Source organism: Macaca mulatta, chromosome 15 (genome assembly GCF_049350105.2).
Source record: "Macaca mulatta isolate MMU2019108-1 chromosome 15, T2T-MMU8v2.0, whole genome shotgun sequence".
In the NCBI taxonomy this organism is placed as follows: domain Eukaryota; kingdom Metazoa; phylum Chordata; class Mammalia; order Primates; family Cercopithecidae; genus Macaca; species Macaca mulatta.
In genome coordinates this window covers 62,613,058-62,638,704 of record NC_133420.1, presented here as the reverse complement: position 1 = coordinate 62,638,704, position 25,647 = coordinate 62,613,058, and the positions used below count along the sequence as shown (strand labels likewise).

Genomic DNA, 25,647 nt, shown 5'->3' with positions numbered 1-25,647 from the left:
TAACCTCCTTCCTGCCCCCAAAGCCACTCTGGGAAAAGGAGATGGAGAGCCTGCCTGGTCACCCATACTCCACACTGGACCCTAAAGAATCCTTGGGTCTCAGCCAGCTGTGAAGGACCAATGACCCAACACTGGAAATCCCCACAGGGGAGCGGGCTGGTTCCGGAGAGCCAGGCCAGGTCCAGGCTCAAGGACAGCATTCCAGATAGCAGGCCCTGAGTGGGCAATGGCCTGGAGACAGGAAGCTGAGCCAACACACAGGGACTGGAGGCACAGGAGGAATGAGCAGGGGGTAAGGGAGGCCCGCGAGGGAAGGGCAGGGCTTCTCTCAAGAACTGAGGTCAGTGCCGGGGGACGTGTGGGCAGTACCCCATGGGGAGAGAAGACTGATGGGGCCGGCTGTCAACAGTGGGGACGGCGGTCCGCCCTGTGAGAAGGGAGGAAAGGAGGGAGAGGATAACTGAATTTGTCACATCAAAAGGCAAGGGATGCCAAGGATTTTCCATGGAGCCATCCTCTCCCTCTAGGTTTTCTGGGTTTTACTGTGTGATCTGGGCAGACCGCCTCTCTTCTCTGAGCCTGTTTTCCCATGTGAATGACGGAGTGGGGCGTCTCAGGTGCTCTCCAAGGCCCTTTCAGCTCCCACGGGGGAGTCTCAAGGTCCAGGCTGGTGGCCCCAACCACCCCTCAGAGGCCCAGCCCTCTCAGGCCCAGAGTGCTGCCCTCTGCCCCCACCCTGGGGGCCTCCACCCCTCTGTGCTCCCTGTGCCTCTCTTCAGGGAAAACTGGGGCCTGACCCTTTTCTTCTGTCATGAAGCAGGTGGGGAGACTCAGCGTCCTGAAGGCAAAGGAGGAGGAAAGTGAGTGGCCCTTCGTTCTGTAGCCGACACCTGGGGGCACTGTTGTTCAGCCTGGATGCCCCCGGCTCCTGGCTGCAGGCAATCGGCTTCTTCAGTACCATGGAATCGCCCCATGGCTCCACGGCTCCAAACAGGAAGGTGGTGGTGGGCGAACCAGCCAGTTCCAGCTGCCAACAGGACCGTGGCTGAAGCCTGCTGTCCTCTGCCATGACGGGCCTCACATCCTCAAACACAGGCCTCTCAGTGGTCATCTACTCAGCACTGACTATAGCCAGGCCCTGGGGCCATGCCCTTGGCAGCTGTCACTTCACTTCATTTTATTCTCACAGTAACCCACAAGGCTTGCATCAACTCTATTCGCCAGATAACAAAATGGAGGCGCAGAGAGATAAAGTAACTTGCTACAAGAAGTCCTCAAACCATTTCATCCCTGCCCATGAGCCTGTGCCTTGACTCAACACCTTATTTGGGTCTCTCCAGGGATCAGAGATCTGTGAACTCTCAATCCCACAGGGGCTGCCTATTACTCCTGACTCAGGAATCCTGAGCTTTTCCACACACCCATCCCTTCCGGGAGCTCTGAGAGGGCTCTCCCCACTTCCTGCTTCCATTTTCTGTCCTGATCCCGGGAGCGGCAGACAGCATCTATGCATCCAGGGAAGGTAAAGGGTCCTAGGAGAGAAAAGACCAGGGCCTGCCCGTGTCAGAGGGCCCAGGGGTCCAGCACGGTCTGTGAGCTTCTGAAACCCCTTCCCTCTGGCCATAGCTCCCGTGGAGGTCTGCTAGGCAGGGCTGAGGGGGCATTCAGCCTGAAAGAGATAGGGGAAGAGGGGATTTGGGGAGAGAGATAGCAAGAGAGAATACAAGAAGACAGAAAGGAAATTGAATGAGTGAATGAGTGTGAGAGAGAGAAGGACAGGGAGAGAGAGAGTAGGAGAGAGTGTGTGTGTGAGAGAGAGAGAATATGTATGAAAAGGAAAGCTAGTGAGAGCTAGACCAGTAGACAGAAACAGACACAGAGGAAGGTTCAATAAACAGGAAATAAACAAAGCCAAATAATACAGAATGAGATGCACCCCCAAAGACATGCGGAGAGACACAAAAACAGAGAGGAAACAGGCATCCCCAAAAAGGAAGTCATAATGGGAGCACCTGGCTAAATGCCCTCCAACAAACTTCCCAATGAGAGTCTCATCAGACTTGGCATCTTCTGGAAAGGACAGGCCACCTCTGGACCCTTGCTGTCCTTCTTGTGCCCTCCTCAGAAGGCTGGAAACTCCCTTGCAATGTACACCTACTGCCCAAAAAGAAACCTCTGGCCCCCACAGTCCACACTGGCTGGACGGGTCAGCTTTCTGAACTGGTGAAAGGGATTTGCACTCCGCTGACCTCAGTGTGTTCAGGGCCTTTCAAACTCAGGGCCCTGTGGGTTATTGTGAGGGGGACAGGGAGGGGACCTAAGCGGGGAGAGCGGCGGAAGGAGGTCTCACCAGAGATCAAAGGCCCAGGAAGGAACCGAGGGTCTGAGGCTGCCCTTTCACCCATGGCCGCTATTCACAACCCGGCCTGCTTTGCCAAGTCTCTCCCTGCCACCACCTCCTCTGGGCCTTCCGGAGAGGGAGGTGCCGACTCAGCCTCCATTCCCCTCACCCAGCAGGATTCCTGAGCCATGTCACAGTTTCCTCCACGAAAGCTCTCAGTTCAGACCAACCGAGAGACAAAGCGACATCTCATAACTGGGTGGCACCCCAGCCTGACCCTCGGAGCCATCCCACAGGCCTCCTGGGCATCCCTGGGAACCGGGGCTATGCCGAGAGGCTGGGCTGGGAATAGAAATGATTTGTGGCCCCTGCCCTGTCAAGTCCACATGAGTGGCAGCCTCAGGGTCAGGCAGCAGAAGGGAAAGACAAGGGGGTAGATGCACTCGTAGACACAGTACTGGCACAGAAGCACTGGCCACCCAGGTTGGAATAGGCCTGCCTCAAAAGTCACAGAAGCTGAACCAGAATGTCCTCCTTGACTCTTCTGCTCCTCATTTGTCCAGCCCCTGCTCACACCTCTGATGGTGGAGAGCTCACTATCTTTCTAAGATAAAGCTTCCATTCTTGGCCCAGCCTGGCTGCTTCTGAAAGCTGTATGTTGCATTCAGCCATAATCTGCCTCCTGCAGCTTCCTTTAACCAGCCCCAGCTCTTCCTCCAGAGGCCACAGAGATCTTACTTGTTGCTGCAGAACAGTTCATCTGAGACTTGGACATAGTGGCCGTATCCCCGAGTCTGGTCTTGGAGGCAGACATCCTAGGAAGAACTCTAGAATCTCTATACTGAAAGGGCCTTTGCCAATCCACCAGCCTAACAATATTCTAGTTTGTTTGTCTTTGCTCCAGAGCTCTACTCAGAGCTTTCTATGGAAGCCCAAAATACCAAACAAAAGCATCCTTGACTGAGGAAACTAGCGGTCCCTCCTCTTACCCTCTTTACTAATTGTGAACTCTCTAAAGGAATGTGACTGATCCACTCTACCAAGGAGCACTTACTGAGCACCTACTATGTGCCAAGCACTTGTATTAGAGCTGTGTTGTCCAACACAGCAGCCACTAGCCCTATGTAGCTACTGCACACTTGAAATGTGGCCAGTACAATCGAGAAACTGAATTTTTTATTTGATTTGATTTTAATTTTAATTTTAAAATAGAAGCAGTATAAAATATTTTTCCCACTAAACACAGCTTTATTGTTTTGGTAGGACTACATCTAACTTTAACTGTCAAACGTTTAGCATCCAAATTGAGATGTACTACATGTGTAAAATACACACCAGATTTCAAAAACTTGGCAGCAAAAATAAGAGAAAATATAGTATCAAATTTTTTATATTGATGACATGTTGAAAAGATATTTGGAGTATACTGGATTAAATAAAATATATTATTAAAATTAATTCCACTTGTTTCTTTTTATTCTTTTTAATGTAGTTACTACATCATTTAAAATTACACATGTGGCTTGCATTCTCCTTCTGTTGGATAGTGCGGAGCTAGTCACTTTCACGTTACCTTTTTATCTGAAACACTCAGCAGAGTGAATGTTTCTTGAGTATCTAAGACACATAGCTCAAAACTATCTCCCTAAATGCTTCTAGACTAAATGTTCCGAGGCCTCTGACCACGTTTAAGCCACCCACCTCTCTCTACCTCTCTCCCTTTCCAAATCCTGCTGTGCTGGTCCTCTCCCTGCACATGCTCACCAGAGTCCCAGACTTGGCACAATCTCTCTTGCTTTTGATTGGAATGCCCTCTCCTCCCTCTACCCAGCTCTCAAATGCCACCTCCTATGAGGAGCCCCCCAGATCCTTTTGGTCAAAACTGGCCTTCCCTGCCTTATTCTTTCCCCCAGTGTCACCTCACCCGCTGCCCTACTCATCAGAGGAATTTGAGCTTGTCAGTCTTGCTCACCAGCTCACCCTCTGTGTTTGGATCCTATCACCCGTTCACCTCTGCTGAGATCTGGGCAGGAAGGTGGCCCCAGGAAATGTCCTCAGGACAAAACTCAAGTCTAAGCTGGGGATGACTGCGAACCAGGCAGCAGAGTAAGCAACTCCACCTTGCAAAGACTCAGTCACCTCATCTGAAAAATGGGCAAGGACCCTCAGCTGTCTTCCTCTTAGCTCACCATTGCCTCTCTTACCCCATGATTCTTCTCTCAGGCTGCTGATGGTACCGCTCTGGAGGCCAGTACCCCACAAATCCATGGTTTGCAGCCTCTGTGGGCCAGCCAGCCAGTGTGCCTGAAATGTCCCTGTTTCCCCAGTGGCTGCTTCTTACGTTCTCTGCTCTCCTCCAACCTCTGGCCTTCAGGTCTCACTTCTCTCTCCACATCCAACCTGCTAATCATGCCCTTCTGACTGAAACTCTTCCCCACACCGGCCCCAGCTCTGCCCAGCCTCAGGCTGCTCTGCCTCCAAAGGGCATCTCTGAAAAGGCTGAGGGGCAACAGGTAGCTGGAAAATACTAGGGAACTGAGGCGTTAGGCGCACTCCAGCTCCTCCCAACTCCCCAGTCCATATCAGCTGTATGGCTGTGTAGCCTCCATCACTTCCCCTAGTAAAATGGAAGTGACAGTCTCTGCCTCTTTACCTCCCTCTAGAGCCACTGCAGAGATCCAGAAAGATAGAGAGAAAGGATAGGAAAGATCAGAAGCGGGCACTTATGCAATACCCCGACAGACACTTCCCTGCTGTGAGCCTGGCCATTGCTGCCCACCCCGGGATCAAACGTACACACTCTCAGTGGTGTGGGGCAGGAGTGAGGGGGAGGCTCTGGTTGCTTGGGTTTGTCCCCCACTCTTTCCACTCCTATAAGCTTCCAGGACCATCAAGTCATTCTCCCTTCTACCACAGACCACCGCCGACTGGACTATCCCCAAGTCTTCGTGAGGATCAGGACTCCACCATATATATCAGAACTGGAAAGATTTCAAAGATCACCCAGGCTGGGAACAGTGGCTCATGCCTGTAATCCCAACACTTTGGGAGGCCTAGGCAGGCAGATCACTTGCGGTCAGGAGTTCAAGACCAGCCCGGGCAACATAGCAAAACCCCGTGTCTATTTATTAAGAAAAAAATTTCAATTAAAAAATAAAAAAGATCATCCAATACCACATCTGATTCTTGATACTCTGTATGGCAGCCTGACAAGTGGCCACTTAGTCTCTGCTTACATATCCCCAGAGATAGGGCACTCATTACCTCCCGAGGCATCTCCTTTTATCCCTAGGCCACTCTCATACGTGCAACTTGGTTCTTTTTAAACTGAGGTGAAATCACCTCTGCATCCTGGATGAAGAGGGATCTGATACAGCATCTGGGAACACCTTGAGGCTCTGGGAACAACACCTTGGCACAAAGAAAAGCAGAATAAGCGAGACTGGATTGCTGCCTTCAAGTATCTGGAGGCATGGAAGGAGGAAGGAATGAGAGCTCATTGCATGGCCTTAAAGTTAAAGTGTGTGGCCGATGCAGAGGTGATTTCACCTCAGTTTCAAAAGAACCAAGTTGCACATATGAGAGTGCCAAAATATCCCTAGAGCCTCAAGGTGTCCCAGATGCTGTATCAGATCCCTCTTCATCCAGGACACAATCCCATTTGTCACTGTCCCTCTTAAAGGTCAATACCCCCAAATGGGCCGCAGTCCTCTGGGAGTGATCTGAGTAGTACAGAGTAGTCAAGACCAACACCACCCACATTCTGAAGATGCTATACCTTGTAAAGGAGCTTGAGGGGCAAAACCATGACTGCTGGTCAGACTGCAAGCCAATATAGCACTCCGAAAACAAAGTAAAATAATGCCTCCAGGCCAGAACCTGTCTGTTTGGTGATAAACATCAAACTATATTTTTTCTTTCCCCAGAAATCTCCGCCTGGATCCCTCAGCCTCCGGGGAAGTCTCACACAATCTGTCCCTCCACCGTGAACAAATATATCCAGGCTCCAGCTTAGGCACATCTGCTGTGAGTCCAGGTGACAATGGGAGAAAAGATGACACTATCAACCTCATAAACCAACAGAGATGGCAGGCCCACTGCCTCCTGCAGCAACACAGCACCGCAGCCTACTGAGTTAAAGGCTTCTGACATCTGCTCAGGAGCGGCAGGAGCAGAAGAGAGAGGCCAGGCAGGTTCCAAAAGCCGTGAATCATCCCCACACACCCCCACGGTTCCAAACCCAGGCGACCGGCTCTGCTTCTGTACTGCTGGCAACACGCAGGCCACAGGCCAATCCACGGCTGGGCCGACTCAATTTTCTAGTTACAGATCTTAAGTACTTAGGCATGTGCTCACGAGAACACACATCCCTTACACGGAGCTGAGAAAGAGAATTGTGCCGAGGAACAGAATAATTGAATCAAGATTTCTGTCACGCTGCTCTCCGGCCCTAGACCACAGCCCTGGGTTTTTTTTTTTTTTTTTTTTCCTTTTCCTGACTAAGGTTTTACAGACTCCCAGGGGGTCTTTTCTTCTCTCAAACCCATTAATGTCAGCCAGTACTGGCAGCCCATTCAGGGCTTGAAAGGCGCCCCGGTTAAGGTGTCCTGCGTCCAGGACGGAGGTGGCTGGCTCTGGGGACCCAGGCACCACACGGCCCAGCCCGTGGAGGGCCTGAGAAAAACCAACCGGGAAGATTGTCATCTTTGTAATCCCTCCCAACACCCCCGCACTCCTTCCTTCCAGACCCAAGGGCAAGGATGAGATGATTATTAATTTCCTCAGCACCGCCCGCAACACCATCACCAGGGCTGAAGGCCTTCTCTGCTGAGACGTGTGCAGGGCCTTTCAGAGAACCCACCTCTCCGCCCACCCAACGTGTGCTCCTCTCACGGCTTTGCCCAGCCCCCTCTCTCCGGTCCAAAGCTTCTCCACAAAGTGGACTTGGGTGTGGAGCCCAGCACACCCTGCCCTCGGGCGGCATATCTGCACGCACACAGGGTCTTCTTAAAGGCCAAAGCTCAGGCCACAAGGGCTCTGCCAGGCCCGCTGCTTCTGTCCAAGGGGTGACCACCGGGAAGGCCAGCAAGAATGCCACAGTCACCCTGCTGCCTGTCTGCCCTTGCGGAGGGCTCAGCCCTTTCCCGTGTTCATGAAAAGGACAGAGTGCGGGCAGAGGGACTCGCTCTTCTGCAGGTAAAGGGGGTGCTCGCGGGCACCTCTGCTGCCACCTGCGACCGAGCGCCCGAAACGGACCCCATGAGGCTCATCCCCGACGGGGCTGCGCGGGCCTCTCTTACCTTCGTCTCTCTTGCGCTTGTTGGTGTCGGCGCTGGGGGACGTGATGCCCAGGATGCCGCTGATGGAGTACGAAGAGCCGGCGGAATCCGTGCTCACCGAGGACACCTGCGTCACGGAGCCCGTGGACACTGCGCGGAGAAAGACGGGCTGTAAGGGCCGCAGAGGGCTGAGGGCCGCGGGCAGGCTGTCACCGCACGCGGGGCTGGGGGCGGCTGGGAGGGAGCGAGTGCAGAGGGGCAGGAGGCTCTGAGGACCCTCGCCCTGCGAAGGCGGCCACACCGGGGCCACCAGCGCGGGCCTCAGATGGGCCATGTGCTCCAGCTCTCTGCGCTGGGGGGAGGAAGGAGAGGGGTGGGCACTGAGGAGGACTGACCCCTGCAGAAAGGAACAGGGGGACACGGGGACAGGAAGGGCACTCGCTCAAATTCCAGCCTTTCCATGGATACAGAAAGCAGGGGATGGAGAGGAGAAAGAAGGGAGCCGGGGCCCACCAACAGCCAGTGCTAAAACGAAACAAAACAAAACAAAAACAAAAAACCTGGAATACTCAGGCATTTCCCCACCTGCCTGCACACCCAACCTTGTGTGCAAACACAACTACCTGAGCGCAAACTCACGCGCTCAGCTAACAAACTCCAAACCACAGAGTGCCCCTTCTTTTTACAGTTTTCTCCCTGCCTTTTCTCCTTCCAGTTTCCCTGGATTTGACTTTTAATATTAATTATGACAATAAGGATAACAAACATTTTCTGAGAACTTACTCTGTGCCAGGCATTGAGGCATTATCTCATTTAATTCTGAGAAAAATAATAGAAGCTAGGAAATGTGATAATCCTATTGGAAAGGTAAAACTCAGAGAAGACAAGTGGCCCACCCAGGATCACACAGCTAATAAGAGGCAGAGTACCTGGTGCCAGGGCTCACGCCTGTAATCCCAGCACTTTGGAAGGCAGACGTGGGAGGATCACTTGAGCTTAGGAGTTCAAGACCAGCCTGGCCAACATAGCAAGACCCACCAAAAAACTTTTTTAAAAATTAGCCAGGTGTGGTGGCACAAGCCTATAGTCCCAGCAACTCAGGAGGCTGAGGCAGGAGGATCACTTGAGCCCAGAAAGTCAAGGTTGTAGTGAGCTATGATTGTGCCACTGTACTCCAGCCAGGGCAGCAGAGCAAGACCCTGTCTCAAAAGTAAAAATAAAAAATAAAAGACACAGAGTGGCGATTTGAACCCAGAGACTAAAGCCTTAATCCCTATAACTAATCTGCTTCTCACTAATAAATAATGAAGAGCAATAATATACTTCACATGAATGCAGTACTTTTCATTTGATGATTGCAACAGCCCAGAGTGCTATTATTTATCCCCATTTATCAAATGAGGAAACTGAGGCTCCACAGGGAAAGTGATTCAGTCATCTAGCTAATAAACAGCGACATCAGAACTTAGCCTTGGGTTTACTTACTTAAAGTCTATATTTAGTAACTTACTGTGTGTAAGTCACCGTGACTTACTGTGTGTAAGTCACGGTGACTTACTGTGAGTAAGTCACCGTGACTTACTGTGACTGAGGCTAGGTCTCAAAGTTCCTAAAAATAAGAATTGGATGGGAGGCAGGGGGCAACTTTTGTGCAAGTTTCACATTAACTTCTGGCCCCAGAATCCTAGGGAGAGATCAGTCCATCAGCAGGGGCCTCTCTAGCTATACAGCTGAATTGCCATTTCTGGGCTGTGGGAATTCTTTCTTGGTTCATTAAAACCTACAGACCAATCTCAGACACACTTCCTTGGGCTATAACCAGCTGGAGGCAGGTGGAGCCACCTTTGACTCTTAAGAGTAGGAAATCACTAGAAATGGCGGTGACTGCCTGAGAAGCCCTTCATGGCTTCCCTTTGGAGCAGATCCAGCTCCTGGCTCCTACAAACCTAGAGGGAGCCATGCCTTTCTTCTTACATTTCAGTTTGATCTTACATCTTCCTTAAGAGACACAGAAGCAGAAATTGTTAACTTCTCTTTTTCTTCACCAGAAGAAGCTCCTTAAAATAGATTTATGCAAATCCCACAACCTTTTCTGTATTAACATGTAAAAAACAGAGGAAGAAAGAAGATCCCAAGTCACTTGGTACTTTAAACAACAACCACCATGTATAACCAAGGCTCATCATGTTGCTGGCAGAGCCCATGACATTCATTTTGGTGTTTTGTGATTGCTCTAGGCTCAAAAGACCCAGATTCCACTTCTGGCTCCACCACTTACCGGCAACATGACCTAGGGCTAGTTATTTCATCTCTCTAAGTTTCAGTTTCATCACTTCTCGGTAAGTTTGTGAACTCTAAGGGGCTATATGTATGCGAGATATAGTTTAATTTAAAAATTTCTGGAACAGAACAAAACATGCTGCTGACCTACAGTAGAATTATTCCTCTAAACCAAATGAAAGAATATTAGCAGTTACACCTATCTGATTTTCAGTGCTATGTGACCTGAAATCGTTGGTCAGCTACAAGTGAAATCTCAGCCACAAATATTCTCCCAGAAAGCCTTCCTTCACCCTCTTCACCCTAGCCCAACAGAGCTGGTGCTTCCTTCCCTTCTGCCCCCACGGCACCCATCCCTTCTTCTTGAGCTTCATCTCTGTTTTGCAAACTTCTCTTCATTATATTCTCCCTTTACCTTGAGAATGGGGATCGTGTTTTCCCTTTCTTATAGGCTTGGCCTCTGATGCCAAGGTCTGCACCGCAGGGACTTAGCAGACACTTTCTGAAGGGATTACTAAATGAGGAATTATTTCATGGCAGAGAGGAAATCTGTCTTACCTTTATCCAAAGAGCCAACCATGGAGGATCAGAGGCCTCAGCGAGCACCTGGTTAGCACCCCTCCATCAACAAATGAGGAAACTGAGGCTCAGGGAGGTGAGAGGACTTTTACATTTTACTGGGTGAGTTAATGACAGAGTTGGAACCAGAGGCCAGGCCTCTGCCCGTTCCCCATCACCGTGTGAGTTCAAGTCTTCAGTTAAAGAAGGAGTAACAAAAGTGTGAAAATGTTATACAATCTGAGGTGTGATTCTACAGGATTGACTGTGGCAACCAGAAGTGTCAGAGACTTGCTGAATCGTTGCCCACTTTCTTATATAGTACAATAACTTTTCCCCCAGCTAACCAGTGGTGTATCTTGTATCCCAAGTGGAGAAATAATACACCTTAAATAGACACGTGTCATTTCACAATCTTTGAAGGGAAGACAAAGGACATTTCTGAACTCTTGAGCACTAAGAAGTATGACTCCTCTGTTGGGTCACGGCCACTCCCAGACGTCACCTGTGAGCGCCTGAAACCCCACTGGCAGCCCTTGACAGTTCACAGAGTTCATGAGATCGAAGCAAGAGAGAGAGAAAGTAAGTTTGGGAACTTTTGCCACATCTTCACTCAAGACTGCAAGTGCACAAAGAATTATAGAAGGGCTGGTTGATAGAAGAAAAAAACACATTCAAAACTACTTACTGACTAATGATGCAGAAAATGTTATGAATAAGTATCCCTTTCTTGATTTATTACTTTAATTATCTGACATTCTATAGACCCCCATTAGTGGATTTTTTTTTTTTTTTTTGGCTTAGATTTCAATTTTCTGTCTCATGGTGAAAGCTATTTATCATAATAATCAGTAAAATTCAAAACCTTTTAGCAGTATTTATAAAATTCATTTACCAGGTTCAGCCCTTGGAGAATGACAAAGAAGGCGCATTAGTACGTGTGCTGAAGTGTTTTATGCAGAATTATCTGTCCATAAGAATGATTAAAAGTTCTTTAGAATATTTGGAGCCCATTAGATTTTTAAATTTTTTTTAAAAGTTCCTCTTACCTATGCTGTGACTGGAAGCTGGGACTGGTTGATTGGGTGGCTGCTGTACTTTTGTCCGGATGATCCTGTGGGCAGTTGGAAAAAAAAATGGCTATTTACCGTCAGGAAGGAGAAGAGACCTCAACCAGCTATGCACAGACAACCAGAAAACTCATACCCAAACTGGGCCATGGATCGAGCTGAGGCAGAGGGGCAGAGGTGGAGGGAGATTATAAACCCAGGCTTGGAATCTGGAGGGTGGAAGGTTTATGGACTAGTCCCAACTTTGCTTCTGTTTTCCTGGGTGTCTTTGTATAATTTGCACCCCATCTCTGGGCTTCAAGTGCCTCTTCTGAAGAAAGAGGACGATGTGTTAACATTACAAGTAAGCATCCCTATCTCGAGTATAGCTCTAGCTCCATAAGAGACTCATTGACTTTAGGGAGTCCTTCCCTACCCTAGACCTCAGCCTCCCATCTGTGGAATGAAGGAACTGAACTAGGTAACCTCCCTTTCCTCTGGCAGTGCTCGTGTGCTGGTTTCTCTGCCCTAGAGAACACATAAGGAGGGATAACACCCCTTCCCCTAGGAAGTTGCCAAGGGAGGGATGTATGTGTTGTTCTGATACTAGGGAGGATCAAAGTGCTGCCAGGAGACATCTGATTTGGCTTTCTTAAGAGGAAGCCTACCTTGCCCCAGACCTCATGGAAAGGATCCACAGGGCTGGAGCCAGTGATATCCTGGCCTGTCTTTTCAGAGACCTTGCTCACATTCTAATAGAAACTCCACTGTGATCTTGACCAAGTCCATTCCATTGTGGACCTCGATACAATGACGGAGTTGGAACAGACCACTCTACTTATTTTAAGTAATCAAATCATTTTTGGAAAAGAAAAAAGATCTTATGGAAAAGCCCTGTACATAAAAGAGATAATAGCAGTACTGCCTTCCCTTGGCCACCTGACCGCTCTAACATTCTTTTGCAGAACCTTAGGCTCTGGGGAGTCTGTAGACTTCCAGCAAGGACAATGCATGTGCAAGACCGCAAGCCCGGAGCATCTGAGAGCAGCAGAACAGGGCCACGTCAAAAGCTCCTTGGGATCTACCAGAAAGCTCCTTCCTTGGCATTTGGGAGAAGAGTGGGTCATAATAAAATGTCCAGTTTCTTTGGGAAAGTTCTATTCCAGTCTCAAACTATTACCTTTTGAAAGGACATTTATTAGAGTTCTTCCTCATTATAAAAGTAATATGTGTTCATTGTAGACTCTTTGGACAGCATGGGAAAGTATAAAGAAGACATCTAAAAAACATATTTTGGTGTATTTCCTTTATACCAACATTCCTGGGCATATTTAGAAATATCCATTTTTCTTTTAACAAAATCAGGATTTGCCATGTATACAGTTTTTTTTTGTTGTTGTTTGTTTTGAGACAGAGTCGTGCTCTGTTGCCCAGGCTGGAGTGCAGTGGTGCGATCTCAGTTCACTGCAACCTCCACCTCCTGGGTTTGAGTGATTCCCCTGCCTCAGCCTCCCAAGTAGCTGAGATTACAGGCACACGCCACCATGCCCAGCTATTTTTTTTTTTTTTTTTTTGAGACAGAGTCTCTCTCTATTGCCCAGGCTGGAGTGCAGTGGCATAATCTTGGCTCACTGCAACCTCCACCTCTTGGGTTCAAGTGATTCTCCTGCTTCAGCCTCCAGAGTAGCTGGAACTACAAGCGCATGCCACCACCTAATTTTTGTATTTTTAGTATTTTTAGTAGAGAAGGGGTTTCACCATGTTAGCCAGGCTGGTCTCGAACTCCTGACCTCAAATCGTCCGCCCACCTTAGCTTCCCAAAGTGCTGGGATAACAAGCGTGAGCCACCGCGCCCAGCCTCCATGTATACAGTTTTGCATCTTGCGCTTTTCATGCAACATTCTCTCAGAAGCTTTTTCACATTGGACCATTAATATCTGAAAGTTTATTCTGAGGATGCACTGGGTCTCCAGCTTGTACAAATGAAGAAGAAGGACAGAAGTAACAGGTGGGTGCCTCCCCTTAAACTCAATGGGCAGTAGCTTCTGCCCTCTCTGATCTTACAGCTTGGTGCTGGGCACCAAGGGCACTCCGTGTCCTCAGCTGATAGCCTGGGAATGGACTTTTCTGTTCACCCTATAGTCTCACCACACACGCAGGTCATCTGGAGCCTGGCTACTTGAGCTTAGCAAGGAGCCTCTTGCCCTTTTCTAATCAGTCAGCTTAAATGTTCCCTCAAATACATTCAGATTGTTGGTTTGTTTTCCCTAATATTCAAACCACTTATTTTAACTAAGCAAACTCGAAGCATATTGGACAAAGTTCTGGGAGTGAGGTTGTCTTTTCAGTCACCTGGAAGTAAGCTGGCATCTGATCTAATGTTTACATTTTTGTGTATATCACTGTCTGTGTGTGTGTGTCTACAGAGATATTGCTGGATATGTCAATATATGGATATACCAGACATAAATATAGTTACATATAAATATATGGCAAAAAAAAAGCCACTGTAATTCAGCTTAAAATCCTTACTTTTCAAATCATTGCCTGGCTACTAAATTTGTATGTAAACAAAGCAAAGAAAATTATGTTTTCCTCATTTTCTTTTAAAATGTTATAAATATGACTGGAAAGCATTATTAATTGCTATAGGTCATTAAGAGGCAGCAGTAGCATAGTGTACAGGCTCTGGAACTAGAGACCACTAGAGTTTGAATTCCAGTCCTCTGGCAATTGACCGGCTACGTGATCTTAGGTAAATTACTCAACCTCTCTGTACCTCAGTCTCTTCATCTGCAAATGGGACTAAGAATCATTCCTATCTCATAGGGTTACTATTAGGATTAAATCAATTAATTACTTAAAACAGTGGCTGCTACATACTAGGTGCTCCATAAATGTAAGATGTTATTTTCAGTGGTGTCTTTGTAAAGATTAATGACTAGCTGCAGTCCTAAAATGTTCATATTTTTCACATTTGCTTTAAAAAGCACAAGGTGAGGGCGGTGGGGGAGTGAAGATGCTCAATGGGTACAAAAAAATAGAAAGAATGAATAAGACCTAGTATTTGATAGCACAAGAGGAGACTATAGTTAGTAATAATTTAACTGTACATTTAAAAATAAAAGAGTGTAATTGGGTTGTTTGTAACACAAAGAATAAATGTTTGAAGCGAGGCATACCCCATTTTTCATGGTGGGATTATTACTCATTGCATACCTGTACCAAAATATCTCATGTACCCATAAATATATGTATATATATACCTACTATGCACCCATAAAAATTAATAATAATAATAATAAAGCACAAGTGGTCCCCTTGGAAGCTGGGGAGGGGAAGGTAACCATTCTCACACTCTGTTTTAAGGCTGCAGCCGGGCTGTTCTTTATAAAGGGGGATCTCAGAGTTACAGGGAAGCTTCTGAAGCCGCCCCCAGGGGTGAGAGATTTTGCTCATCTGCCTTCAGCAGTCACCGAGTAAAAACAAAGAGCATCAGCTTCCACCGAGAAGAAACTGTAGTGGGAAGAACAAGACTGTAATTGAATCATAGCAACTCTAAACAAATTTAAAATTTTAAAAATGACAGGCTGTCAAGACTCATCCAATGAGAGCACACTCAGGACCTTTCCTAAGCCAGAGACGGTTGGGCTGAGTTGGCGGTCACACCAAACTGCACATCCTTTACCTGCTGAGCGTGAGCAGGATCCCGGCTGCCGTACTGCAGAGCACACTAGACTGTCCAAGAGAGAAGGGGGCTCAGCATCAAACTCTTCCTGTGGATGAGGAAACTAAGGCCCAAGATGCTCAAATGACTTGCCCAGAGTTGCACAGCAGCGAGTCAGCCCAGACTCCCAGATCCCATGCCCCAGCATTTTACTTTAAGCCACATTCAAAGGAAGCTCGGTCCCTCTGCTAAATACTTCCTATGTGAGGCATAAAGGTTATTTGGATTTCAAACCCACTTAGAATTTGAGGTTTAAAACTCTGAGGGACTTTGTGGCATTTAAGGATCCCATGGAAACATCACTCTTCCTTCTTTGAAAGGCTAGTCTTCTCACCATCATCCCACGCCCCCCGCCCCACCGCCAGTCCTCACAAAATTACAGTGAAAGAGAAAATCATGGTGCCTTGAAAAAGGAAACATGAAAATAAGGCTGAAGAAACACCCACATCTATGGCACTGATCAAATTGCCATCAATGCAGTAAGAAGTTGAGAATCCAAAACCCAGGGGTCCAACTGTTCCAAGCTGTGAGGGGCCCCACAGGTGGCACCCAGGCCTGTGACTGTTGTGGAGAAGAAAGAGGACACAGATAGAAGTCAATGTGAGTGGATCGCTTGAGTCCAGGAGTTCGAGACCACCCTGGGCAACAAGATGAAACCCCATCTCTACAAAAAATGCAAAAAATTAGCCAGGCATGGTGGTGGCACCTGTAGTCCTAGCTACATGGGAAGCTGAGGTGGGAAGATCACCCAAGCCTGGGAGATCAAGTCTGCAGTGAGCCATGATTGCGCCTGTGCACTCCAGCCTGGGCAACAGAGTGAGACCCTGTCTCAAAAAAACAAAGAAAGAAAGAAAGAGGAAATGGATAAACAATCTCAGAAGGCCTGCCACCAAAATTAGAATTAAGAGCAGAACTAACAAAACATCTTCCCCAGGGCCACCTCCAGCCTGGGACAAGTTTTGCTTACAGTATATTTGTTTTTATTTGAATTAGTTGCTAATATTTTTAAGTTGGGAGATTTTTCATAAATATCTGATTTCTAGCTTCTCTTGAAAAATCAGAACACCCAATAATACTGGCCCCACGTTCTCACATGACCCAACCAGTTGAAAGGCTAAACAGAGCTGCTCCTCTAAACTGGGAGTGCCACTTGTAGTCCCCACCCCTTGGCCACGGTGCTGGAATAGAAGAAGGAAGACCCCATTCCACCCACCATTTGGGTCAGCTTTGGGATGGCCACCTCCAGTGGACACTCAGGCTGGATTCCAGCGATCCCTGCAGGTTGTGCAGCCTCCCAGCACATGTTTGTCCATAAGAAGTCAAATGAACAAGGTGATCTATGTCCCAGGAAATCCCCCACCAGCCTAACAGAACTAGTTCAGTGATGCTCAACCTCTTGTCAGTCATGGTTTAGGTTGGTGCCCTGGAAGATAACAGGAAGGCACATACTCTTAGGGGTGAACCATGGAGACGCCCCTGTGGCTATGAGAATAGCCACAAATCCAGCCATCACTTCCTCCGCAGCTGTTTGAAATCAGGAAGAGTGAAAAGTTACCTCCGAGGGAGGCAGGGGCTGGGAGAGCTGTGAACCCTCTTACACAGTGTCATTTGCAAGGCAGGCGTTTAGAAGCTGCATTCATCTGAATGCAGTGGGAGCTTTGCCTTCATCTGAAAAATACAACTGTATGCTGGGATGGCTCTGGCTTTGGGGGGTTGGGGGTGGGGAAGGCAGCCACATGAGATTGTCCTACACTTAGTGAGCTGTCACTGAAGACAGCAGGAAGGAGCCAGAGAATACTCCCAAAAAGAAGCCCCCAGCGAGGAGCACTGGAGAGGGCTAAGGATGAGAGAGGGCAGGCAGCCAGGCGGCAGAACGGGTAGCCTGCGAGGCTCTGAAATGGAGAAGAAAATACTTGTCCTCCCCCTTGTCTCTCGTCTCACAGATCCTCAGTTCTGTCACTCGCAGAGTCCTACAGGACGGTGGTGGAAAGAAACTAGCCCTCCTCTTATCATCGGGAAACCTGGGTTCTACCCCCATGTCTATCTCCAAGTCACTGTTCTCTGCACTCTCCACCTTGGCCTCTGTTGCTACACCTGCCACAGGATAGAGTCAAGCCTTAAGGACTATAGGAGACCACAGACGTGAAAGCACCTTAGCGGCACAGACTGCCTGGCCATGGCTTTGAACAGCACACCCAGGACGCCCCTGAGGCTAGCCATGGTCCTGCAGCCAGCAGTTTGAACCTCCCCACAGCACAGGTCCAGGCAGAAATCATCAGTGGGTCAGTGATCTCTCCTGACCACATATCCCATGCCCCTTCGCAGCTCTATTTGTAACCACTGCTCTATTTGCCTCATACATTTCTTTCACATCACTTCATTTTTGACTTAAATAAAGTTATTGTGTAAGGCAATTAGAGTTCCCTACTGTAAGTGGGTAGGTGGGAGTGTTGAGGGGGCGTTCACAAAGTTCACAAACTCACTGGTTTGGCATGTTACTTACATTTTTCTAAAATACATTAAAATAAATGTATTACAAAACAATGTGAATCCTTGCATCTTTGCATTATGGAGGATGTAAACCAATGCTCTGTAAATAAGTTATGCTCATCCTTCAAGGCATTTTTCATTGAAATTAGTTGCCTCCATTAAAAAAATATAGATTAAGCTAGGTGCGGTGGCTCACACCTGTAATTTCAGCACTTTGGGAGGCTGAGATAGGAGGATTGCTTGAGCCCAGGAGTTCGATACCAGCCTGGGCAACATAGGGAGACCCCATCTCTAAAAAAAATAATAATAATTTAAATATAAAGATTTCATATACAGAAATATACATACATACATCTACACAAGCCCCAGCTTCTGCCTTCTCTTGAAGAATGCAAAAAATCTGGCAAACACTGGACCCATGTTCCTGGCAGCATTCGGCTGGAGCTAAGAAGCAGTGCTCCTTTAATAGAACTTGTGCTGTCTAGCTTGCCAGGGACCCAACCTCTCCCCATCGTCTTATGGCTGGCCTGCTTCCCTCATTACCTTATCTGCCTGGCCCCATGTAAGGCATTAGATTTTGTGACCCCCATGGACTACCTAAGGTTATCTTGCAAACTGCCGATTATATGTGTACTCTACGTTGGGAAACCTGTGGGTCCCCAAAGCCTGACCAGGGGTTTGGCTGATGTTCCTCTGCAGAGCAGGCCAGCTGCCTGTCATGTTGTTTTGTGTCATGGAAATCTTGCAAAGAGCCAGAAGTATGGGGCTCATAAAACACACTGGAGCCTCTTATAATCCAGAAAAAAGAACAGGAGTTATCCCCTCTTCCCCAAAACCTACCATCATCATTGTTACCTCCTCAGTAAGTTTGTCCAGGTGCATCAGGCTTCTAAGTGCATGTCAGAACCCCACCCTGGACAAAGAGCCCCTCTAGAACAGACCAAGAAACTGTGTGCCTGATTCTCCTCTATTTCCCCTGCACCGTGCATGATGTCAGGGCCTCTGTAAAGGTTTGCCAAGAGAAGAAAAACAGGCTAACCATTTACAAAATAGCAGGACTCAAAATGTGAACACATGCACTCCCACGGCGATCTGTGCATTTGAGTCATCACAGAAGGATCCACTATCAGGACAAGAGGCTCTCACTCTAGTCTGACCGACCACCTCTTTCTGCCAGGAGTGAGGGTCCTCTATGCCCACACAAGCTCTGCACTGATGATGGTAGGGTGTGATTTGGAGAAATGGAAACTGTCCAGGTTTCCAGGCTGCTGCCTTCTCTTTTCTCTGCAGAGTTTAGAGAACCATCATTTCTGTTCATCTCTGAACTTCATTCCTAACTCTGTGGGTTTAAATGGAGTTGAGATTGCATCATCTACAACAGAAAACTTTCTTCCATACGTTTATTTTTAAAGCTCTGAGAGCACCCTTCCATGTATCTTGGATCAGACTGGAAAGGAAAGGGAGCTGTGTGGCTCCCAGGAAGATCTTGTGCATGACACCCAGGGTGTTTCTCTGGTTCTTTCTCTCCATGTGTAAGATTCCATGTGTGAGTTGGGAAAAGGACAACTCCATTGCTCCAGAGCATCTTAGCATCCTGGACAACACCCCTGGAGTTGAAGACGCACATCAGAACCACTGGGGTTCTGGGCTCTCAGAGAATGGAAGAGCCTTGTCAAGGTCCCACTTCGAGTTTGTGGCAGAGCTGGAACAAGGAGCCAAGTCTCCCAACTCCAAGTCAGAGCTATGTTCCCCTCACTCACTGGCTCAAGTTCCGCCCAAACTGGAGGCAGGATTTTCTTCCTGGGAACCTTTGAGATGGGCCAGTGCCAAGACCTTGAGCCTAGGTTTACAGGGACAGCAACATTTGTGAAGGCCTAGTCAGGACAATTCACTGCGAAGTGTTCCACACATATAGGTGGGTGGTAAAGGGAGGGATAGAAATAACTCTGGGCTCAGAAGAACCTCGAGCAGCCATAGTGTTGGCATGCTCCCCTCTCCCTGGGCCTAGCACTCCTACCCACTTTGGAAAGAAGAAGAGAAGGGTAACAGAGACCCAGTGGGCCCCATTAGCATCTCTCCTGTTCAGTAACCCCTAAGGGGCTTTGGTGAAAAGAGAGACCAGATCTTCAGGAAAGGCACATGCAGAGCCTCCAGAACACCCTGCCATCCCCCCAAATCCCCAGCCCCCACAGGCACGAGCTCCTCACCTGTTGATGGAACTGACGCTAGGCACGGTGTCATTGTCACACACCCGCTCCGCCAGCAGCCGGTCCCTGATCTCCCAGGCAAACATGGTGGGATTTTGGCGTTTATACTCAGCGATTTTTTCCACCACTTTGGGTGTGGCAACCTTTGGTTTGGATCCTCCAATTACCCCAGGCTTGATGCTTCCTGTCTCATAATACCTAGGACCCAAAGAGAAAGAAGCTTAGCCATGAGGAACCAGTAAAGTGGATGTTGGCAACAAAATAATGGGCTACTTGGTCCAGGAATCGTCTGGATCTGCACGTTCCAATACAGTAGCCACCAGCCAGATGAGGCTTTTGAACATTTGAAATATGGCTAGTCTGAATCAAGATGTGCTGTAAATATAAAACACACACCGAATTTTTTTTTTTTTTTTTTTGAGACGGAGTCTTGCTCTGTCGCCCAGGCTGGAGTGCAGTGGCCGGATCTCAGCTCACTGCAAGCTCCACCTCCCGGGTCTACGCCATTCTCCTGCCTCAGCCTCCGGAGTAGCTGGGACTACAGGCGCCCGCCACCTCGTCCGGCTAGTTTTTTGTGGTATTTTTTAGTAGAGACGGGGTTTCACCGTATTAGCCAGGCTGGTCTCGATCTCCTGACCTCGTGATCCGCCCATCTCGGCCTCCCAAAGTGCTGGGATTACAGGCTTGAGCCACCGCGCCCGGCCCACACACCGAATTTTTAAAACAGTACCAAAAAAATGTAAAATATCTCAATAATTTTGATAGTATGTTGAATGTTTGATATTAAGTTATATGTTGAAATAGCCATTTTTATATATTGAGTTAAATAAAATATATAATTAAAATATATTACCTCTTTTTTTTTTTTTTTTTTACTTTTCTTAATGTGCTACTAGAAAATTTTAAATTGCGTACACAGCTCTCATAGTATTTCTTTTTTTTTTTTTTTTGACATGGAGTTTCACTCTTGTTGCCCAGGCTGGAGTGCAATGGCATGATCTCAGCTCACTGCAACCTCTGCCTCCTGGGTTCAAGTGATTCTCCTGCCTCAGCCTCCCGAGTAGCTGGGATTACAGGCATGCGCCACCACGGCCAGCTAATTTTGTATTTTTAGTAGAGATGGGGTTTTGCCATGTTAGGCTGGTCTCAAACTCCTGACCTCAGGTGATCCGCCTGCCTCAGCCTCCCAAAGTGCTGAGATTATAGGCATGAGCCTCTGCGCCCGGCCAGTCTCTCATTGTATTTCTTTTGGACAGCACTGGCTAAGCATTAACAAAATTCTTTCACATTGATCTACCATTTTATAGTTTACAGAAAACTTTTGAGTCAGTTTTCCCATTTTATCTCCCACAGTTCTAAAGTACATAAATTGCTTTGAATTAATGAATGAGTGAATGAACAAATAAATTAAAAGGTCCTGACCTACAGATATAAAGCAGAGATTCATCAAGGTTAAACAGTTTTCCTAGGGTCACACAAGACCAAATGGGCAAGCCAGGGCTGTGGCCCAGCCTCTTGAACTAAAATTTCCCCAATAAGGTACCTCACACCTTTGATTTGCCAGCTCTTCCAAGCCCTAGCACAATCTCCAGCATTGTATGAAACTATCCCCTGAAATGCAACTTATTTTTCCATAAGAGAAAAATAATAATCTTGGTGTAAAATTAAAAGGAATGTTGAATTGCAGAATTATCTGAAAATACGTGTTGTAAGTCAAAACCCAAGCAATCGGAAAAACCAACCACAAGTCACAGCAACTCTTCCAGGGACCTCCCCTGAGGTAAATGGCTGTTTCTAAGGACATTTCCATGCTATCAGCATTTGCTCATTAAGGAAAATAGGATGTCAGGATTTTACAGTAAAACCGAGACCAAGAAGAGTGCCATGAAAGATCATTTCAGGCGGAAAAAAAAAAAAAAATGACATGATTCCTTTTCTGAATCTGAGCCATCCCTGGATGTCTCTCTCAATATTTACAGAAGAATTCTTGATTTCCTTTTCCAAGAAAATTAACTTGCAGTTGAATCTTTTTTAAAAAACCAAAAAGACATTTTTTAAATGACTAGTAATTTTCAAACCTCACAAGAGTTGATGATAGGCAAGGGAACGAGGTGATTCTGAGATGGGTAGAAAATGTTACCCAAGATTCCTGGTCACATTTATAGAGATGCTGAAATTCTCAGCCTGGGTAAGTTTGGGTAAGGCCAAGTTAGTGAATATCCTAAAAGAGATGAAATAATTTGGAAGCAGTGATGTGATAGTGAAATGTCTGTTTTTCATTGAAAAGAGTGAGTCATTTGCAACTTTTGACCATAAGGCAAAAACTCAACCTATCTTCCCTCTTTCTAAACAATTGCTTTCAGTAATTTTCCTGTAATTGCCAAAAAGTTATTACTCACAAACAACTTTTTAACAATATCCCAAAAAAGCCAGAAGTCTAGAAAAGCACCCTAAATCAAGGCACACAGCAATCTCTGCAGCTTCCAATTGTCCTATCAATTTTATAATGTAAAGTCAATTTTTACTATAACACAACTAATTGTAATTCAGCCACAGCGCCCTGTAGTTTACAGAGCTCTTCCTCGAATTATTTTGATCCTCACACTAACCCTGCAAGGCCACAGGGATTTATAGAAGGAAAAATAAATGATCAGAAGACTAAGTGACTTGCCTAACTCCCTTCTATAGTTAGGGACAGCCCCAGCTTTCAAACCTGACTCTAAATTCAGTGCTCTTCCCGCTAGAGCAAGCTGCTGCTTTGCTTATAAAATTTTAAATAATAATAATAATAATGATCCCTTGCAATTGCCAAGAACTTTACTATTTACCAGACCAGGCATTTTCACATGCATTTTTCATTCATTCACTCACTCAATAGTCACCGAGTGTCTGTTAGGACAGGCAGAATCTCAGGGAAGGGGTTACGGACATTTAGACAACCCTGTCCTGGATACTCAAAATATGTTAGTTGAATGGGACTGCAACATTCACATAGCAAATCTGAGAGGGTGGCAGGCTAAAGGCCCCCCCCCAGCCCAGCCCCAACTTACATGGCTGGTGGGTGGCAGCACACAGGGCTACCTGCCCATCCCACCTGAGCAGTGCCAACTGTGGAAGGCTGCGGCCTTGACATGAGAGATCTCCGTCGTCTTTTTGACTGACACATGGGCCAGGCACTTGGAAGGCAACCCTGACAATCCCGAAACCCCAACTCGAAACTGTGTCAAATGAGGATTCAGATTTAATAACTATCCTTTCATCTCAGCAAAACAGCCATGCAGCCCCTTGGCTTACAGACAAAAGACGAACGGCAGTCACCAACACACAATGTCCTTCAGTGCAAACAGCATTAGTTTAGCAGTCAAGAGGTGTAGGTGGCTCTGATGCTAACTCTCTGTGTGATCTTAGCCAACTTACTTAGCCTCTCTAGGCCTCAATTTTCCCATTTATACAATAGGGGAAGAATGTTTGCCCTGCTTGCTTTGTGAGGCTGTTTTGAAGACAAAAATACAGACGGTTGAGAACAAGCTTTGCAAAACATAAAATAAAGAGCACGTGCAGGGGATTAAAATCCCTAGTGTTTCTTATTACTGTGTAACCTACCACCCAATTCCAATGACCTGAACCTCTCAACCAGGCTCCAGTGAAAAAAGACAGCAGCCAGGCCCTGGGTGAATTTAACTCGGCCTCAGATGCCACTGTGCTGTGCCTCTCAAGCCCCTCCGAAGGCTTGAGCTCTGTAGACTGAATGCCCACACTCCTGGCAGACCGCCCACTTTCCCGAGATGACAGGGGTCCCTGTGTGCCCCAGGGACTTTGCCTGCCTTGCCACACACTCTGAAAACCATAGCCACCACACATCGCACTCTTCCTACAATCTGTCACCTCTCGTGTGCCCATCAAATTCATTGGTGACCAAAAAAAAAAAAAATATCTGTGGATTGAACGGCCCCAGTTCAGAAATTCCCAGTTACACTGTTTTAGGGCTGAACTTGTTTCTTAAAAGGCAGTTCTAATTAGAGTGACATTTTGTCCACTGTGGTTCTTAGTTATGAAAATAATGAGCTATGAAATTCCAATTTATTGTTGACAACTTAAACGGCCAGGCACCGGAGCGGCGCGTAACTTCCGAGTGCCACTCTACCTAGTGACAAATCTATTCTGGCTATGGGAGGCTGCCGGCTGGGCTTGGAAGGGTCCCTGTCCCCCTCAGTCTCCATGGGAGATTTGGAGGCTCCACAGCACCAGAACATGAGGACCCCGTGTTTGGATGTCCCCTCTGAAAAAGGCTCAGTATCTTGCCCTGAGATTTCAAACAGCGAGCAAAATGTCGGCTCAGCAAAGATGTCTCAGCAAAAACAAAGGAAAGGCCTTCTTTCTCTCTCCCTCTCTCTCTCTCTCTCGGTACAATGAAGAGGCTCCACAAAAAGATATCTAGGAGCCTTTTGGCTTTAGAAGTCTGATGCTGAGATAGTCTAAAATATTGTGCTCTCTCTCCCTTTCTCCTGTCTTGTCATTTATCTCTCTTTCTATTTCTCTGCCTTTTAAAAATCACTCTCTTTTCTCTTTGTCTTCTTTTTCTCTTTTTCTTTTCTCTATCTCTCTGTCTTCCACTTTTCTTCTCTCGCTCCCATCCGCCTGCCTAAAACAACCATCTAACAAGAAAACCGTGCTAATGTCCTGCAATCGCCCCCTAACTCTGGGGTTCATTTGCTTTCTGAGTGCTAAACAGGAGTGAAGCCCACAGCCCCCACAGCTCAGGTAACCTGCACTGGGCTGAAGGATGAGGAATGAACCCTGGGATCAAGGTCCCCAAAGGAGCTGCCAGACCGCTAGTCCTAAAACTTCTTCCCTTGGCCTCAAGCAAGCAGCCTCCCCAAGGTTATTAGAAGCTGTTGCTCCTTCCATCTGAGAGAATTTCTTGAATTCCAGCAGATGAAAGGGAAGGAGCCAGCAGAAAGTCACAATGTCACTGACATACTTCAAAATATTTATTTCCTATTCAGGCGTCTGTGCTCAAACCATAATGCAAGTTACAGGACAAAGGTTGTTTTCTGACCCGGGGAAAGAAATAGTGAGAAAGCACTGAACAGCTAAACCCAAGAAAGCTCCTGCCTGCCAGGGCAGACCTAAAACAAGATCTCATGCCCAGAAACAAATCTGTGGCTTTGTTTCGGGGGTATGGTGAGACCCACATGGTCTAGGAGTCCTTTAGGCGTCATCACAACCCAGGTACTGCCTGACTAGATAAACCTGTGTCAGTCACTTTGCCGCTCTAGGTTTGTTTTCTCATCTTAAAATGTGCTTCATTGGATCATGCGGAGGCCACTGAGAAAATAAACGGGAGTGCTAAAAGGCTGCATGGCCCTATGGGAGAAGCCTCATTGTTACTATTTTGTTTGCAGCAAATCACCAGGTCAAGTGGCAAGTTTCAAATGTCACATTTGAAAGTTGGTGTTTGGGTTTTTTTTTTTCCTCCTCTCTAATTTAACATATATTTTGGATGCTTGTCACTACAATGGAAATAAAAACATAGAGAAGGAAAATACTGCAGCCCAACATAACAAGGTTGATAATAACCCAAAACTGAAAGTAATGGCTGACTTTTAAAAGTGGAATATGCTTTCAAAAACATTAAAATGAAACACTGAACTCTGGTTATGTGATATTAAGGATTTTCCAACCAGTCCTACTCAGGGACCCGGCCTCGCCTAGG

General features: G+C 47.1%; 1 protein-coding gene across 3 annotated transcripts in view; it reads right to left on the bottom strand.

Annotated features, from left to right (window-relative positions):
- Window positions 1-25,647, bottom strand: part of PAX5 (paired box 5) — a 194,672-nt gene that overhangs the window by 154,909 nt on the left and 14,116 nt on the right. For all 3 annotated transcript variants that reach the window (XM_015117426.3, XM_015117427.3, XM_077965700.1), the window contains exons 3-5: window positions 19,932-20,129; window positions 11,508-11,572; window positions 7,642-7,770 (exon numbers count right to left, since the gene is read on the bottom strand). In XM_015117426.3, coding sequence (XP_014972912.1) covers window positions 7,642-7,770; window positions 11,508-11,572; window positions 19,932-20,129 — 392 coding nt within the window. The remainder of the gene's footprint in view (window positions 1-7,641; window positions 7,771-11,507; window positions 11,573-19,931; window positions 20,130-25,647) is intronic.